Genomic DNA, 18,697 nt, shown 5'->3' on the forward strand with positions numbered 1-18,697 from the left:
CTTACACGATTTAGATGAAACTCGCTCGCCCAGGGAACAGGGTTCTTTTTTTTTCTTCTTTTTTTTCTATCTCTTTTTCCTCCATTCGGTGGTAAGGTGAGACTTTTTTTTTTTTTTTTTTTTTTTTACCAAACATGATTCATTATTAATTTAAATCGTGAACTGATCAAAACGCAACAGGATGTATGCTTTTTTTTCCTCAAGTTTCTACATTCGATTCCGAGTAAAACGTACTGATTGGTATCGCATTCTAAACACTTGACGAGACAAAAAAGAAGATTAGACAAACAAACGATTCACCGGAGCAGGAATCGAAAAAAAAAACCAGATGAGTCTAAAAAAAAAAAGAAATACAACCAAATCGCCGTATACCTGAGCTTGGCATATGGACGCATATGGACCGCAAAACTATTTGGCAGACGGTATACGGATACCCGCAGCCGAAGAGGCGAAAAACGAGGATGAGGTTAATGATAAACACGAGGGCTACCGTATACACGCACATAGGCGGCGATCCCATCTGCTCTACTCTCCCCTGGTGAGAAAAGGAAAAGAGAGATGGATATACAAAGAGGCCCCCCCGTATAATCTAATGCCCGCGTCGCTCCTTTCCTTTTTATCTCGCACCCCCCCTCCTCCATCACTTAATTCACAGCTTCCATCATACATCCACGTATAAATACGCGTATACGCGCAACAGAGCGGGGCTTTTGTGTGTTTAAGCCGTCACGCATTTATTTCTCTCCTCGCGAGCCGAGCAGTGACTGATTACCGAAAGATTTATCATTTCTCTCTCCCCCACCCTTTTTCTCCCTCTTTTTTGTCCCCTTTGTATATATACGTTTGCGTGTCCATTGTCCGCGGCACGGTCGGAATTCTCGAAAGTTTCATTGGACATTAACGCGCATGCGGTCTGGCGAATGAGTGCTCGCGAGTGTGGCGATTAAATTTTTAGTGCCGAGTAATTCCAAGGGATAGCTCCAACAACCCTTTTTTCGCCGCGGTGCTTTTTTTGGGTGGGGACCAGCAGTGCGGATCGTTATCACTGCTTCAAAGGGGATTCTTTCCTAAATCACGACAGTGATGATGATGATGATGATGATGATGGTAATTGAAGGAGAATATACGATTCTGCAGTGGAATGGGGATCTGCGAAAGTTTTAAGCTGCTCCACATTTTATTAGCCTCCGGCGTTAATTTGTAACGTGCGAAAGCACGCTTTTCAAAAGCACCGGGGAACACACAGGCAGCGGAAAGCTGTAAATTAATAAATGCAAATTGGCCCGCGTTTCGGGGAACAAAATCAGGCTTCCAACACAGCGCCAACAACTTTTCGCGCTTTCGTTTGCTGGTACGTATAGGTGTGTACGGTACACATCGAGCGTTGCTTTCCCCACAATATTGCCCTCATTCTGAAAGAAGAAGGAAAGGGGGAGGGGATGAGGAGTAGCGCATTTGCAAGGCATTTCACAGTCAAAGTTTCAAAGTGCAGGCTGAAGATTGCCGAGCAAGTCTTTCACCGCGAACGCTCGCATCTACGTGCACACGGAGGCTTGTTACACACAGCTGCGTTCAACAGTGGTTGTACCGGGTGATGGCAGGTGATGGTTGGCTAAATAGCACCAAGACGCAGGTGGAACAAAGTCCGGTGTACTCGCGATGCTGCTCCGCTGTTGTCAAGAGTCGCGCTATTGTAACTACTACTCGCGCGTACGCGTCGGAAAGGGAGAGAGGCACTACGGAGTTGCGAATATAATAAGGCCGGGGCGACGCGATTCAGCCACGGGAACAGGTACATGTATACTGTGTACAGTACAACTCGCAGAGCTCTCCGCGATTCCGACGGGAGAGATGTTTCCTGTCTGCCTAACTTCCGCCCTTTCTTGTCACCTGTATTCACCTCGTGCCTTTCCGTATCTCGCGCTCGACTGCTACATGGCGATGGGGGAGAAGGACAAATGAAACATACAGTTTGGGCGAGGTATTTATTACTCCACGGCTCCGCCCACCCCTATCCCCTTGCTGCCGCGAATTTCGAATTTTCGCTCTCGCGAGCTCATGTTTATGTATAGTATCACGCGTTTACCCCCGTAAGGTGACACGTACGTGCGATTAAACGGTATAACTTATTGCCACCCGCCCCGTATTCTTTCGGTGTAAGCAGTTCTGGGAACAATCGCGTTTTGTGTGTGTACTGGGCGGGTAACGCCCGCGCTACGTGACTCGGTCGATCTCGTCTCGTGATGTATATGCTTCGTGCTCCATCAAACACAACGGACGCCTACAAGAAAAAAGCACCGACTCACTTTGTCCATTAGAGCAACTAATTAACCCCCGCCCCCAACAACTCGACATTCGGGGCGAACGCGTCGGGAGCATCCTGTCCGTTTATTTTATTTGTTTATTATTTATTATTATTATTTTTTTTTTTCACGTCACTTGTATTGGCAGAAAAACCGAAAACAAAAAAAAGAAAAGAAAAATGGCAGAACCTCGGTTCGCTCTCGAGGCGACCAATAAACCCTTATCTCGCAACTCAAGCCCCTGTAATAATGAAATGCCGGAGCTCTCACTCTCTTTTTTTTCCTTTCCTTTCTTTTTCCTCTCGAGTGGATCCGACGCTGAAATTGCTGCGGATATTGTGCACACAAGTGTGTACATATACATGTACGTTGTACACGAGATGAGGTTGACGAAAAAAGAATAGACCGGACAGCGAGAGGAGGAGAGAGAGAGAGAGAGGGGGGACCTTGGCCCGGTAACGAAGGATAAAAAAAAAAAAAAAAAAAATAACAAGAACACAGAGAGAGAGAGGCAGGGGGATGGGTCGGATACCTGCATTAGCGCGCGGCTTGTACGCAGATAAGGGAAATGAAGGGGGGGGGGGAGTAGTGGGCCTCTTGAAGTCGCCTCGTTTCATTCGGAGAGCGTCGCCTCGTCGACGTCGTCGCCGGCAGATAGTGTCGATAGTGTCGTGACATCGTCTCTCGCTTTTAAAATTCGCCCTTCGTTCCTCCTTATACATACACAGCCCCTCCTCTTCATCCTCTCTTCATCGATGCAGATAGGTATTTTTTTTTTTTTCTTTCCTTTCGTGGCCACTTTGATCTTTCCATCTCGCTTACTTTCATTGATTTTTTACCCTTTGTTTTTCCCCCAAGCTTATCGTAAAACGTATCACAAATCGCAAAGGCTCCGAAACACCTTGACTATATACATTTTTTTTTTGGTACAATATGCATACGTGAGGCATAATAGATAAAGTATTATGCTTATCCATCAACAACAGCATCTCTAAAAAATTATGTCGTTTTCGCGCTTGCATCGTGAAAGTTATAGAGTGGAAAAACTTGAAATATCGTGGTTATGGAGTATAAGAGCTGACTTTTTGGTTCTATTGGACCGAAGAGCTTTTTTTTATCGGGTTTCAGAGATTAGAAGCTTTCAACGCAAGGATTGTGGGAATCTTTAGCCTCAGGTGTTTCCAAGTTCATTAGTTACAATATCGTCGATCAACTATATGGGGATCAGGGGGTGTTTGGAATGTATTATATTTACAGGCTACGGTGTATGGTCACTGCCACTGGCACAAACACCAAAACCTTTTTCATCAGTCAATTCACAAGTATTGTTCTCTCTCTTGACGAAGAGATGAAAAGGGAAAAGAAAGTCTTGAGTAATCCAAAGAAAATTAGAAAAGCAGAGCCTTGACTGAGAGGTAGGGGGGGAAGCAGGCAGGGGGAGAAGTAAAGCTCGAAGGCTCTCAAGCTCAGCTGCTCGAAGCAGATCTTAACAGCGTGATAGCCTCTTAATTGTCCCTGTCTCGTTCCTTCCATTCAGAGAAGAGGGAGAGCCGGTCGGCGTCACCGCCACCGACCTTTTTGTCGATCGCAGGCCGCTCACGCCCCGATAAGCGAGGGATCCGGTCCACGGACACAAAACAGAAAACGCCAGCCAAGCGTCCTCTCCGAGCGGGAAAAAAACGAGGAATCTCGAATTACTCGGACGCGGAGGGAGGAAGGTGGAGCAAAAACCACGAGCAAACAACTCTCCTCCCATCTCTTGGATTCCACGGATCTCTGGTAATCTTTTCCTCCTCCTTCTCCACACCCTTTTTGCCCCAAACTCTCGGGTGCGCCTGCATTGAAAAACTAAAAAAAAAAGAGAGAGAGAGAAAGAGATCTATGTCGAGAAACGCGAAGAATCCGCCAGATAGACCACTCCCCGTTCGGCACCGCTGCAACGTTTATCGCTCGAGGGGCTTTAGCGGTAAAAAATTAATTGACTGCAATTGGCCAAAGTGAATCGTCAGACGAGCTTTAACAAGCTCTCGTGCCCGAGCGCGCGCCCGCGTTCCTCCGCAACACCCGGACCCATACACGTATAGACACAACGCTGCTCGTTTCGTGCGGCTCTCGTGCTCTTGATAAATGATGATGATGATGGCGATGGCGACGAGGAGGATGATGATTGAATGAAAACAACTGTACGCCCGCGCGCGCTCGCCCGTCTCTCGTTGAAACGACGGATTGGGTTTTTGGTGGACCGAACTGGATTCCGGTGGCTACGCTGCCCGAATATCTGTCGTACTCGTTTCGATCAATTTTTTTTTTTTTTTTTTTTTTTTCACAATCGAGTGCTGCGTTTAATTGCCAGCCAAACACGTACGGGAAGCTCAATTGTATGTCTCATTGAAATTTCCAATGAGCATCAAACTTGATCGTAACATGAAAAAAAAAAAAGTTAAAAAATAAATTCAGCTCGTCGATTTTCCTGCAGTGTACAAAAGGACGTCCAATAGATTTGGGAGAGATAATAGGTACAACAGTGTATAGCAGCGCACTGGATTGATTAAACGGAATCGCCAAATGACTCGGCAAAGCAGTTGCGAAAAAAAAAAAAAAAAAAAAAAAAAAAAAAAGTAACATAAAAACGAAAACAATTTTACATCGATAACCATCGGTTTTTCCGTACAGCCGAGCCAAGCTCGTAAATACACACACGCAAACCATACACAGTAAACATACACGCACGCGTACGTGTACACTTGGCTGTGGTTTTCCATCCATATATACCCCTGTCAGCCGACCCTGGTAATTTGTTACGAGCCGCAAAAGCTCCCCCAACTCTCTCTCTATCTCGCTCTTGCGTATCAGGCAGCAAACTTTTATTATATACGCGCTCGCCAGCCTTTCTCCTGTATATGTACTGTATACGACTCGCACGAGGGCTTGAAAAGGATTCTACCCTTCGCTCAACAGCGGCCCCCCCGGGCGGCTTAATAAGGAAGATAACGAGATTTCCCGGGTCGTGGAGTTCACGCATTATGTCGACGATAAGGGTGGGACTGAGAAAGGGATGGCGATGACGATGTACAGAAGAGCCGGAGAGGAAGGAGGGGACTATGAGCTGTGCGATCTATGTATGGAGAAAAATATTTAGCTCCGTATCAGTGGCTGACGCCCTCTGCTCTGGGGTGTAAATACGCCGTTGGGGCTGCTGTTGTGTATCTCTTTTTCCCTCTTTTTTCCTCGTATTCTCATGCTCTCGGGGTGTGTGAGTAAAAGCAGAGGCGCCGTACGTGACGTGGCGCGAGTTTGCAACATTAAAATGAACAGTACGCGATCGCGGACGCTTTCATCGTTTCACCGAATCGGATTATATCTCGTTTTCCACGATAAAAGTGCAATTGGTTTTCATGTTGTATATATATTTGTGGCATGATCGCGCCAAAAATTATTATCCATCTCCAACGAAAACGAAAAAATATCTTTTATACCTGCGCAAGATTCGTTATTGAAATACCTCGTAAGATTACATTCTCCCTCGCATTTCGCGCCGCATACAAATTTTCAAAGAAAATTATCGGCTGCGCACATCTCGCGAGGAGAAACGTGGAGAAAACGCCAAAGGGCACGTATACAAGCACATCCCTCTTCTCCTCGCTGATGGTGACTCCATCAGGCGACGCGCGATAGCTACGCGCGGAAATTTCATTTTCATCCCTCCCCCCTGCCTCCGCACCCCCCCCTCCCCTTTTATTCACAACAAGTTTGCATGCACACACGGGCGTATATATTTGTATCTACTTTGCCGGGAGCGGCACGCCGCGGGACATCGTAAAAAGGTACTTGCGTCCCGGGAGACTTTGCGTTACACGTAGAATTTATTCGTGTGCGTGCGTGTACATGGGAGGGGAGCATTGTCGTAAGTGTCGAGCGCCATTTATATACGAGCGAAAGCTCGGGCTGTGAGCTTCGTTGCTGCACAGAGTTTGGTTTAGCGATAATTGCAACGCATTTGGGGGACCCACCCGTTGTGTGCATAATCCATGGGGTCTGAAGCCCCAACCCCCCGCCAACCTTGTATTTTTCACGGGCTGGCTAACTTGGATGTTGAGCCACTGCCGATGTATATAATGTGTACCTATGCCGTCCCGAGAGGCTTGTTCGAGTGTAAAGCAAAGGGGTCGCTCGTGCTGTGACACCCGATTGAATAAAAAGGTATAGGGGTACGCGTGTGGGGTTGGTTAGGGAAGATTAAAAATGTGCTCGCAGTGCGTGATTTCAAATGCAATCACCTACTTTGGATTCAAACGCTACCGATGCTTTTTTTTTTTTTTTTTTTTTTTCATTCTGAAACAGTCTGTTGGTTTTTAATAACATCTTATTAACTTTGTGACGAGTAAATATATACACATTGGTTTACCAAGCTAGCACTATTTCTACTACCAATGGATATCTTGCATCGAGGAAGAAGTAACGAGTAAAATTTCGATACTGATATGAAGACGATGTAATATTTTACAAGCAACGTGTACATCTCCTCGATTTATGACGGATCACCAAGTTTCCCCCCTTCCATTATTTTTTCCCTAATGCTTTTGCCAATACAAGCTAGTAAAGATTTCGTCGCGTGTATCACGCGAAAAGGGGATGGTTGACTGGGAGGGGGTAACGGGTTCGCTTTGTTGTACTCGAAATTCCATCGTTTCCGGAATTGCGCAGTCAGGCTCGAAAGGCTTATGCCTCCTCTCATCAGGATGTTTAGTGGCCAGTGAATACAATAATTCAAAAGGGGTCGTGAGCCAGGGGGAAGGAAGGCATCGCCGGGTAGTGAGAAAAGATATAATATATACACACCCTGTGGGGAGAGGGTGCGTACAAATATCGGCCAACTGTCGCTCCGAAGTAACCCTTCGTCGTCGGGCACCGTATCTCCATCGTCTCTATCTCTGCAGCAGCTTTTGACTAAAGGGGTTGTCTCGACGATATATATTATATGTATACGAACCGGGGCAGGGGGAATAAAGTATGTATACAAAAGTGGTGGCGACCACACACATACACACACACTCACTGGCAAACAACAGCAAGAGCACAAAGGGAGCTAAAGCAGGAAGCTACAAAAGCTTGCGCGGCGATAATGGGCCGCCACCGACAGGGGAGGCTTGGAAAAAGGAGAAGAGGAGAAAGGGTGTGTGTGTGTGTGTACGTATGCATATAATGGTAGTGTACTACTGCCACCGGGCGACTACCTAATCTGTTACAGTCATAAAACCCTGTTTTGCTTGCTCTATCTTTCGGCTCTGGTTCCGTGTACATCCGGACCCGCCTATATTTCACACCTCGATCCTCTCCACTTTGTTATCTCTCTCTCTCTCTCTCTCTCTCTCTCTCTCTCTCTCTCTCTATCTATCTATCTCTTAGTCTGCAGTTTTGCGTTTGCATAAGCCAAGCTTCTTCGTCTTGGTCCCACTCGAGCAGGTAGATTTTCGCTCGACTCCTGTTCAACGAGGGTACGGAAAGGATGATTACACGCAAACCGGGACTTGTTACTTGGAAATCGTTGCAAATGAACGTGTATGTATAAATTTATAAAAAAAACGACGAATTAAATGTACTTACTGCAACTGAAGGTCAAATTGCATCGGTTGTATCCTTGGAATAACATCCTAAAATGTTGAGCACCTGAAACAAAAACCAAAAGACAAACGACATTAGTCCAACATCATCACAAGTACAACGCAAGCAAGCACGCACAAAGGGGAGGTGGGGATTGAGCAAAATAGAAAAAAAAATATACATAGGATTGAATAGCAAATCACGTCACACGTATATCAGCTGGTCAGTTGAGAGAACGTCTCTCTCAATTGCCAGAGTGGAAACAGAGTGAGAGAGCACACAGCTCACCGAATGGTCGCACGCAGTAGAAGGAAGAGGAGGGTGGCTCGCCCGCAAATAGGGTGGCGGCAGTGGCAGTAACATCAGCCGAATAATAGCGGCTCGCGTCATCAAAACGGACGCTCCCTCTCCCTCTACTGTATACATCCGTACAGTCGGTTGGTCCATGCTTGCGTGCAGTCCATGTATATGTAAGCACACGTGACATATGTACACGTGTACGGTAGCTTCTACACCTTTGGCTCGGAATATATATATAGGGTTTGCATCGAGTGTGTGCCGAGCGGCGAGAGAGACCGGGAGAAACAGAGAACTGATACACGCAGAAACGAGCGACACATCCACATCCATTGCCGATCATTATATCATGCATTATTTATGCCATTCCCGTTCTCTCCCTCTCTGCGGCCTGGCTGGTACAATGTGGTGGTGGCAGTGGTGGCGCTACGCGAATCAAAATGCATTGCTTATGCAAATAGCAGCTCGCTCGTGTCCTCATCCCTTTCCTTCCTCTCTCTCTCTATCTATCCTCTTTTTGGTCCCCCGAGCGTATACGGGCCGATGAACGAGGCTATGCACGCCAGTAGACGGGGAAGAGGAAGTGGGAAACGACAAGAGCAGTCTGCTACTCTTGAGCTGCCTGCCGCAAGGGTAATCGCACGATCGTTATTGTTATGTACTTTTCAGGCTCCCACTCTTCCTCTATCTCTAGCGCGTTGATTGCTATGTTCCTTTTTTTTTTTTTTTTTTTTTTTTTATTTAAATAAGTTTTTAACTTTACTAATGAGTTTTTTTTTCTATTTTTTTGGTTATTTGTTGTATTATAAATGTTTTATGTAATGGAATACCTAAAAAAAGATCATTAATTCAAGCCACGGATTGGGGCACAATACTAAACTTGATTTTACAAGCCGAAAGCGTCAATTGATAATCACAATTACGTATTCAGTGCATTGCATAACGTATACACACGGACGAAAACGCTGGTTTATTGGACGATTTTTTTTTTCTCTCATCGTTAAATTATACCACGAATACCAAAAGCAGGGCCGATTCGTCACGTTTCGGATGGATTTGTAAACGAGCTTTTACATTTAATTGAAAACAGAAGAGACTATAGAAAAAAAAAAAACTAAGTAGAACATAGTATACGCATCACAACCATTATTTCCCGTGGACTATACATTCGATTCGCTCATCGGCGTACACGCTTAAAACACGATACCAAAATAGATCCATCGAGAGACAGGTTAACGAATTCCACTCGATTTCCTCCGCAGCTATAAATCATCGAATTGAAGCGCTATAAAAACACGCATGACGACAGAGTGCAGCTGACATCCATACCCCAGCGATGTATATTTCACTCGATTGTGTTTATACCTAATGCTACTGTCGGTGTTTTACGAAAAAAAAAATATATATATATATATATCCTCTCCCGCATACACATATAGTAGTCTGATCGATAAAAGCCATTAGGCATAATAAAGCTTGGTGGTATGATTATGCAGCATTGATATCGCGATACGAAACTGAAAGACAATCCGTCTCTACACGGTGGGACTATAAAAAGTACGTAAGTAAAGCTACTGATTGGCGATCGAAGCTGTACGTGGAATAAATAAAGTGCCTCTGCGGTCTGTATAGGTATACACATGACTGGCAAGGAAAGTAAAACAGCAAACGTGAAACAAGCCAAGTCTTCCGTCCGCGCAAGTATATAACTAGGAGATTCGCTCTCGAGGCCGGTATCCGTGTACCCGTGCACACGACGGTGTGCGCTTAGCTGTGGCACAAGAGAAGGAGATAGGGTCTCTCTTGGTCAGCCGATGCTGGTCATCCATGGCCATTCCGCGGTCGGCTATCCCGCCGCCGCGATTCTGCGGCTTTTGCGGTCGGGCGGAAACTACCAAGAGAGAAGCACCACCACCGCCGTACCCTCCCCTGCTCTCTGTCTGCTCTATCTATCCATCCATCTATTTGTACTAGTCCATTGAGTGTATACCATACACACGCGCGCACGGATAGTTATACATTGCGGGAGTCGCCGAATCGGTCAATATCAACTCTTCTCCGTTGCCGTCTCTGTCTTTCTTCAGTGTACCCTGCACCCGCAGAGAGGGTAAAATAGAGAGAGAGAGAGAGAGAGATAGTCAAGTCCGTCTGTTTCCCACCCACAGCACAAACCTGGTAACCGGCATTCGAGTAAATCAAGCGTTTCGCTCGGTCCTCCGCTATCCACCGAGTATACATGTATACATGGCTACTGCAGGCTATTTGACTATCTCTCCGTTCCCATACCTATAGGCGTGTGCGCGCGTGTGTTTGTACGGACGACGAGATTCGTTGGTTCGTTCTGCTCGGTGTGGATATATAGGTACAAGGAAGTCTATACTGCAGCTCTCGTTTTAGTTGGATATCGGGAATTGGCAATTTTTTTTACCTTCGTTTTTAGCGTTCGGTTTAAATGAGCTTTTCCGATCTACGTCTGTGGTTAGGGAGTTTCCTTTTTTTTATTTTTTTTTTTTGTTCCTCGACTCACGAAACATCGGCCGAGCGGATGCAGTTTCATGCATTTTTCCGCGAATCGTATTTTTATTTTTATTTTTCTTTTTTTTTCGGTAATTGAAACTGGGCTGCATTACCTGTACCTGAAAATATCTGAATTCCGTCCCTGATGGTTTTTTTCTGTGTACTCGAAAGTTCAATTTGGCAGCGCTTCGATCGCACGAAGGGAGGAAAAAACAAAAGCTCGTGTGCCCGAAACAACAACAGCGGCGCATCGGCAAAAGTGTTGATTGGAAGTTATTTTCACGTCGCTCCTACGCGAGGACGCGCCCAGGTATGAAAATGGCCGTAAAATTTAACGGGAACGTTGATTTTATCGGGCCGACGCGCAATGGGCGAATGAGTAGCGTGGCTTTGACTTTTTGACTTGGGAAAAAAAAAAACAATCCACTGGCAGTCGAAAGTTTCGAGAGCTCTCGACACTTTGTGCCCCATCCAATGTGGATAAAAATTTTCCACCCCGCTCGATTGGACCAAATGGTTATTGGCGCGTGTTGTGCTCGAGCCATCGAGTACGCCCTGCGGAGCGGTCGTTCAAGAATTATATTTGCGACGAAAGTATATGCATTGCACCTATACACGCGTACAGTTGATGCGAATTTACGGCAACGAAAAAAACTCGTTGCCATCGAAATCCGATGGAAAGTTATTGTTCATGGGCGGATACGTGTCCGATAAGCGAAGCGCGTGAAATAATCATGGTCGTCGAGCCGAAAGAGCTGTCCACCGAGAATAACTAATTTATGGTGCTCGAAATTCTTTTTTGGAAAATCCAACGGTGGTGAGCGGCAAGCGAAATAATTTAAATTTTCAAGAGCTCTCCATCGCTGTCGAGGGCCGGATGTACACGTATCTCGATTCGGGTATACTTTAGCGCCGCGTCACGTGTCAAACAAACAAGGACGGGATGAACAGAGAGGGCGAAAAAAGCAGATGGGAACACTGAAAAAAAAAAAAAAAAAAAAAAAGAGCAAACACGCGAATAAAAGCCCTGAGGGGGCGGCTGGGCGCGTTCGTTTATCGAATTATCGAGAAAGAGCGAGAGGAAAGGGATCGAGCGGGTAAAATTGACGCTGATTGAAGGTAGGCCCGACAGTTTTCTCATTAAACGTCGTTCGTTAGTTTGTTCGTTTTCGCATTGTTGTTTGCCCTCGCTTCGGAATTACCGCGTGAAATGCACCTACAACAAGTACATACGCAAAAGCTATGTGCTCGATATGAAACTGCGCGTTCACACGTCGGTCATCAAAGACACTGACGAACTTCTTTTTTTTTTTTTTTTTTTTTTTTTTATTGTTCTCTGATTATGTGAGAAAATGAAGAAGAAGCTCCTTTGCTCGCATAACTATATGTCAAAGGATTACGTATGCACACTTAAGTGTACGAACAATTCGATTGAAACAATACGCACGCGGTGGCTATATACTGTATCTGCTTCTGATAGGTTTTAGGTTGATTGACTGTCACCTGCGATGAATAATCAACTTGACCAATGCCTCGATAAATTTATGTAATCAGTTACGAGTACATTACAAGGCCATACGGAGGAACAAAAGGGGAAAAGCCATTGTTTTGATTACAAAAAGCTTCTATATTATTATTTATTCGGAAAAAGGTAATTGACCACGAAACAATAAATCAGACGCTCGCACTGTTTAAGTACACCGGTGGAGGAAAACACGAGCCCAAACAGCACCAGCAGGATAAAATGATACAGCGATGAGCGAGCATACAGAGCGTCCCAAGAGACTCGTCGAGGGGGCAAGAAAGGGCAAAAGGCAAGAGGGTTAAAAAACGGCTAAGAAGAAAAGAGAGCGAGGGAGGAAAAGAAAAAAAAAAAGGCTAGACATCAGTTTCGCTGAGAGTATATGTACAACAGGGTATGGTGCGCGAAGGGGAGGGGTAACACGGTAGCACAGAAGCAGCAGCAGCGAAAGCCAATAAATAAATTGGATTGGCCGCCAGTGAGCGGCTTTGGCACGGACAAATGGGATCAGCGATTCTGTCGATCAGCAGGCTTGCTTTTCTCCCCCAACCCCCTCTGCCCTTCCCCGCTCTTCGATCCGGCTAGCCACGGCTTTGCTCGGTCTCTCCACCACCTCATTTTCCTCCTCCACCACCTCATCCTTCTCGGCCACTTCTCTCATCGCGTTTGCTTGTGCTTGCTTGCTCGATGTGCTCAGCCGGCCGGAAGCGAAGTAGCGCGCTTTTACACGTGTTTGGCTTTCGATTCCTACCATCTCGCGTGTACACCGCGGAGATAAAAATACAGGCAAAGACCCGATAACGAACTTGTAGATATAGTTATGTACACATACGATGTACAGACGTTCTTGGCGCTGAGCTTCGAGAATCGCCCTTTGTACTAATCTTTTTTGCCCCCCTTCCCCCTCCAACTTCCATGCACCCCATCCATGCATCCACGATTGAATTTTCTTTCGCTTGATTTCGAGGTCGTATTTTTTCTTTTCTCCGGCCACCTACGTGTATGAATGGTAAAATACCTTCTACAGCCTTGTATAGTTGCATTTATTTGTGTAAAGGGGCAATGTATCGCAGGTAAAATTACTCAGAATCGGATACTGCAGGTATATATAACTCAATTAATTTTGACGTGCGATAATTAACGCGAAAACGAGCCCGTGATACGTCGTATCTGCGTACGAACGAGAAATTCCAGTATGAACTAGGTGGTTGTTTGGTAATAATATAATATATTTAACCACAACGATCGGTGTTCGGCTCGATGAAATTGATAATGAATGTACAGAGTGGCTGTTAAGCAACGCCAACTGCATTAATGAGCAAGTGCCGCGGTTGGTAAATAGATTATATATAGTACAGAGGCAGCAGCTACGCGTAGAGAGAGCCAGTGGAGCGTGGCGGCGTGCTAATTTCCTGTGCCCGTCGGTGAAAAGGAAAAAAAAAAAAAAATCGGTTGGAAAGCAGACAGGAACGGCCGATGGGTTTCGCGAGAATCAATTGGCCGATCGGGTAATAGCTCGGAGCGAAATCTCGCGCGAGTCGGCTGGTATACATCGGTATTGCCATCGACACGCTCAATCGCGCTAATAACTAGATCCGCCATTAGCCGAGTGAGCGGATATATAGGTGTACTATATATACATGTAGCGAAGTTGTTTCGCGCTCTACTGAATTTCCGATTCGTAACTGTACAGGTATTACATAAGCTGCCTCTTTGGTGTGTACATGTAACGATGGAAATCGATTTTGAAACCTTACTGTTCGTACATGCTTTTTCTTTTTCTTTTTTCTCTTCAGAGTCAATTAGCTGGTGTACAAGTGTTATTACCCGATGATCGGTATAGGATCGACAATCCTAATGGAAATCACCCTCGAAAGTCAAACGAGTTGAATCCTATAGATGATCTACATGTAATCAAGTTTATCCATAAATTCGTACAGTACTAATGAGTACGTGGTTTCCAGCCATAGGTCATGTCCTTAGTTACAGCAGCGCATCGAAGAGAGGCAGGACGGAAGAAGTGCCGCGATCGATATAACGCGGGCGTGGGTAACGATATTACCTAAGGCTCCGGGCGCACATTTCATCTACGCCGGCTCATCGCGCGTGCACCAACCTCGAAGAAGTGGTCTCTTTATCTATTCCCCCCCCCTACTTATACAGTGCACACACGCGTGCACGTGCAAAAAGACACAACTGTTGCTCATTTTTGTTTTTCTCTACCCTCCACTTCACACACACACACACACACACACACACACACACACACACACACACACACACACACAAGAGAGTTCAGTGTGGTGCGCACCAAGTATCGGCGTGTCGGAGGAGTCACGCGAGCGATCGCCAAATGGCTGATGTGCTCTAGGGTCCGCGTACGTGCGCGATGCTTATCTCCGATGCGGTTCCCTCCTCTTCCTCCTTTGTGGCTCCGAAGACGCTACAAATTATGGTGGTGGAGGGGCTGTACACGCGCTCGGGGAGCAGATACGGTCTATATGCTCTCTTTTGCACTGGTTCTCTCTCGAGTTTGCGGGACCGTTAATTTACGATAGAAAAGTATTGCTGAATTCGCGTGGCCCCGGGGGCTGCGGGCGGTTCTTCCTCCTCTTCCTCCTCCTCCTCCTCTGACCTTTTTATCTGATCGGCTTTGCAGATGGCGTATCAGCCGCCTTGGCTTCGCTTGTGTTGTGTGAATGTGATACTGTTGCGAGCACCCCCCTCCTCCCCTCAACTGATGTACTTACACTGGAATAACATGCGGGAGATATTATATACTTTGCGTACTCCTTTGCCGATTTTAATGGGAAGCTTTAACGTGTGCACCGTTCGCTCGTCTGGATTTCAGATAGGATGTACAAACAATCGATTATCAACTATTATGTCTGCTATGATGTTTTTACCATTTAAAAAAAATTTTTTTTACAACAGAATTGGTTTTTGAGCCCCATTTTGGCGCAGAAAAATTTAATAAGCACGATTGTACCAAAACAAAGGTACATACAACAGCATATTTATGCGATAATGGCCGTCAGCTATTTATTATATGCTAGCCCCTGTCGGTAAAATTATCGGCTCACGAAGAAAAAGCGGAAGAAGAACAATGGAAAGTTGGCTGCTCACGTGTGTGCGCACACAAGCAAAAAACAGAGAGACACACGCAACAATCAATAATATGAAGCTAGTCAGCGTGTAATAATTAGGTTAATACCACGGCATTACGCGGTAACGGTCGCTAAATTACACGCTCGGACTCCTTCTCGCTATTTCCTCCCCCTTTTCTCCTTCTTCTTCGACCATTAAACCGCACACACGCACCGCACGGAGTCACAATAAAACGCCATAATTTCCTGCAACTTGTGTTCCCTCGCTTCGCTCATTTCTTTTAACTCCTCTCTCTCTTTTTTTTTTTTTTTCTTTTTTCGTGCCACCGAGACGTTTACAGTTCAGTAAACACTTTTCACTCGGCCCGCTCGCTCGAGCGCTACTTTTGCTCATTGCTATCACGTAATTACAGCTCATTACAAGACGCTGATGCGTGGAGTGAAACAACCGAGCGGGGCACGAAAAAAAAAAAAAAAAAGTTGACCAAACGAGACCGCGGTTTTCTGTATTTACAGTATGGGTAAGGAATTTTTTTTTTTTTTTTCATAGACAAGGTATGGAAGCAAATGACCGCAAAAAAAAAAAAAAGAAAGTAGTGATTGTACGAGGAAGGAAACGATCATGCGAGAGACGAAGTGCGAATGCGTGTATAAAGGAAAAAAAAGGAGATCGAGAAGGAGTGTGCATTAAAACGAGTGTACGCGGTCTAAGGAGGTGGTGGAGGAGGAGGGCAAGAGGCGTAAAGACCGATCACTTGGGGTGGGAGATTTACGAGCGAGTCGCTTTTACGGCGTTTCCACTCGTTTTCTCGCGGGAGAGTTTTATCGCTCGCGTACGTGTGTGTGTATGTACACTGTTGGAGAAGAAAAAAAAAAAAAAAGGGAAATCAAGAGAGCCCAAAATACATACGTGTTACACGCATGTGTGGGGGTGAGCTCAGCTCGGATGATAAATATTAATACGCGGCTTGAGTCGCAGCTCACGCTCGATTTTCTCTCTTATTCGTCTTCCACTCTGTTTTTCTTTTTTTTTTTTTTTTTTGCAACTTGGCTTCGTACGAAGCTGAGGAGATAAGGCGTAGGTGTGGGTGAGTATGTGGGTATATTTTTATATCAAAATTATGCAGATGAGAGTAGGGAGAGGTGGTGATGTTGTTGACGTGCCGCGCGCGCTCGTGCGTGCGAAGGCTCGTTTAAGCGTGTGTACCTATACTATATATGTGTACGTATGTACGTACGACACATGGTTTAACACGATTTTCGCGTTGATGCGTTGAAAAATTGCCGGGGATACGTGGAACAGGGGGAGGGAAGGGATGGCGTTTTATTTTTATTTGCCAGCCGAGGGATATTCAAATTAGCTTGGCCGTATTTACTGTGCCGCTGCGCGCGGTGGTGACGGATTTATGGGAAAGCTTGTTCCTGGCTTTTTGTACTTTTATTTTTTATTTTTTTCCCCCCTTTTTCGCAGGAGAAATATGATAATACTTTGGTTGATATGTTGCATGATTATTCATGATTAGGGGTGGTTTTTTTTTGTAAGCTAACGTGATATATTTTGTTGAGGTGCTGAACCAATCGAAAATTCCAATTGAAATTTTCTGGTCAACATCACATGAGCGTGTATACAGAAAAAAAATAATATTCGTGTCTCCTATTGCAAATGTGCAATTCTATGTATTGAAAAATTAATTTTCACGTCAATGAAGCATTTTAATACAATAACAATACTGTAGTACTCTTAAGGAATGATAATAAATCAAATTTATGTGTGATTGGTGCTATTGTGAAATGAATATTTACTAGTTATCAAGTCGTGTAATAAAAAATACCATTTCTTTTACACAAATTTTACCCTGTTGCATTAAAAAATAAAAGGTTTTAGAGTAGAGGATAACACGAATTACCTGATAATCAGTAGGAACAAAAACAGCAAGAAAAATAATATTTTACCCACTTCTTCAGGAGGACACTAATATTCTCAAACAAGACGTTGAATGAAAAAATTGTATGGGTCAGGGTGGTGTTGATTTTGAGGCTCTGTTTAATGACCACGCTCTGTTTGCCTGTTGCAGGTACCACCGCAGCCCGGCCAGCCATACAAGTTCACAATACTTGAGAACTGCGACCGAATCAAAGAGGAATTCGGCTTCCTCCAGGCGCAGTACCACAGGTGAGTCTCTCACCCGTTTTTTCCTCTCGTACTCCTCTTCACTGGGACCTTTTTTTTCACCCTCGTCCCGGACAACGTTTTGCCCGAGCATTTTTGTTAAAATCCTGAAGATACGTGCGAGAGAATTTCACACACTCGCCAACTGTTATTTTATTATTTTTCTTTTTTTTCCATCCTAGTAGATAAAACAAAGCTGCGGACCGGCTTTACGTATATTCACACGGAAAAAAATATCGGATTGTTTTTTGATTTCCCACGGAAAATCGGTGAGTGATTTTTACAGATTAAATTGAATTTCATCCAACTATACACCAAAGCTTGTTATGTCAAGATTTTCACGCGAATACCGACGTTTCAATAGGGATACTAAAGAGTCCCAAAACAGAAAAATAATTGAAAAAAAGGGGGTGGCGCGAGTCGCTCCCTTAATTAACTCGTCGAGCGAGCCCTTTTTAAACACGAGCGAGATAAGATCTCTCCTCCCTGCCTCTATTTCGCCGAGCGCAGTTAAAGAGAGAGAAAAGCACACCCCTTTAGCCCATCTATTTCTCTCTCGTTCGGCACACGCGCCCACACATACACCGAACGACAAACACCTGTCCACCCGTGCGTAAATATGAGCCCACGATTCCGCCTCTCGTACGAGCCGACTGCCCGTTAACGTGGTAGCGATGGTGGTATAGGCGCGTGAGAGGGAGAGCCGAGTGAGCAAATATTAATTTATTATTTGCTCGAGCGGAAGCTATGCAAACTTGCGCGTGCAGCGCTGGTAACTCGCTCCTTCGGCCCTTCCTCTTTCCACCTTCTCCTCTGTGCCTCTACGTGGTTCTGCCAACGCTGTGGAGGCTAAAAATAAACCGCGACACGGAACGCGGTTGGTACATGTACAGGGTTTTTTTTTTTTTTTTTTTTTTTCTGCGAATTTTCAGAAAAGAAGAAGGTATAAATGCTCTGGGTTTAGAGGCTGCGTGAATCGTGATTTTGTACTCTGAAACGCGTGTAACAGGTCACTGGTGTTGTTTGCCTAGTTTCTCGGATATACGAGCCTATAACATACCGCCATAATCCTGACGATCACGATGTACTTCTAAAAGTACAGCTAAATGATTATTTCGACGCTTCGGTTTTAGGATGGAAATGGCTGGAGGCAATAAAGTCAGCAAATCGAAAGTGGAAG

At 45.2% G+C, this 18,697-nt stretch overlaps 1 protein-coding gene across 1 annotated transcript in view; it reads left to right on the forward strand.

The window, feature by feature from the left end:
• LOC106639825 (protein groucho) overlaps positions 1 to 18,697 on the forward strand; it is a 127,200-nt gene that overhangs the window by 19,912 nt on the left and 88,591 nt on the right. The window contains exon 2 of the mRNA XM_089594760.1: positions 17,423 to 17,520. Coding sequence (XP_089450886.1) covers positions 17,423 to 17,520 — 98 coding nt within the window. The remainder of the gene's footprint in view (positions 1 to 17,422; positions 17,521 to 18,697) is intronic.

This window comes from Copidosoma floridanum, unplaced genomic scaffold (genome assembly GCF_036245765.1).
Source record: "Copidosoma floridanum isolate Cflo_tuat_1 unplaced genomic scaffold, Cflo_Japanese_pri ptg000001l, whole genome shotgun sequence".
Lineage (NCBI taxonomy): Eukaryota > Metazoa > Arthropoda > Insecta > Hymenoptera > Encyrtidae > Copidosoma > Copidosoma floridanum.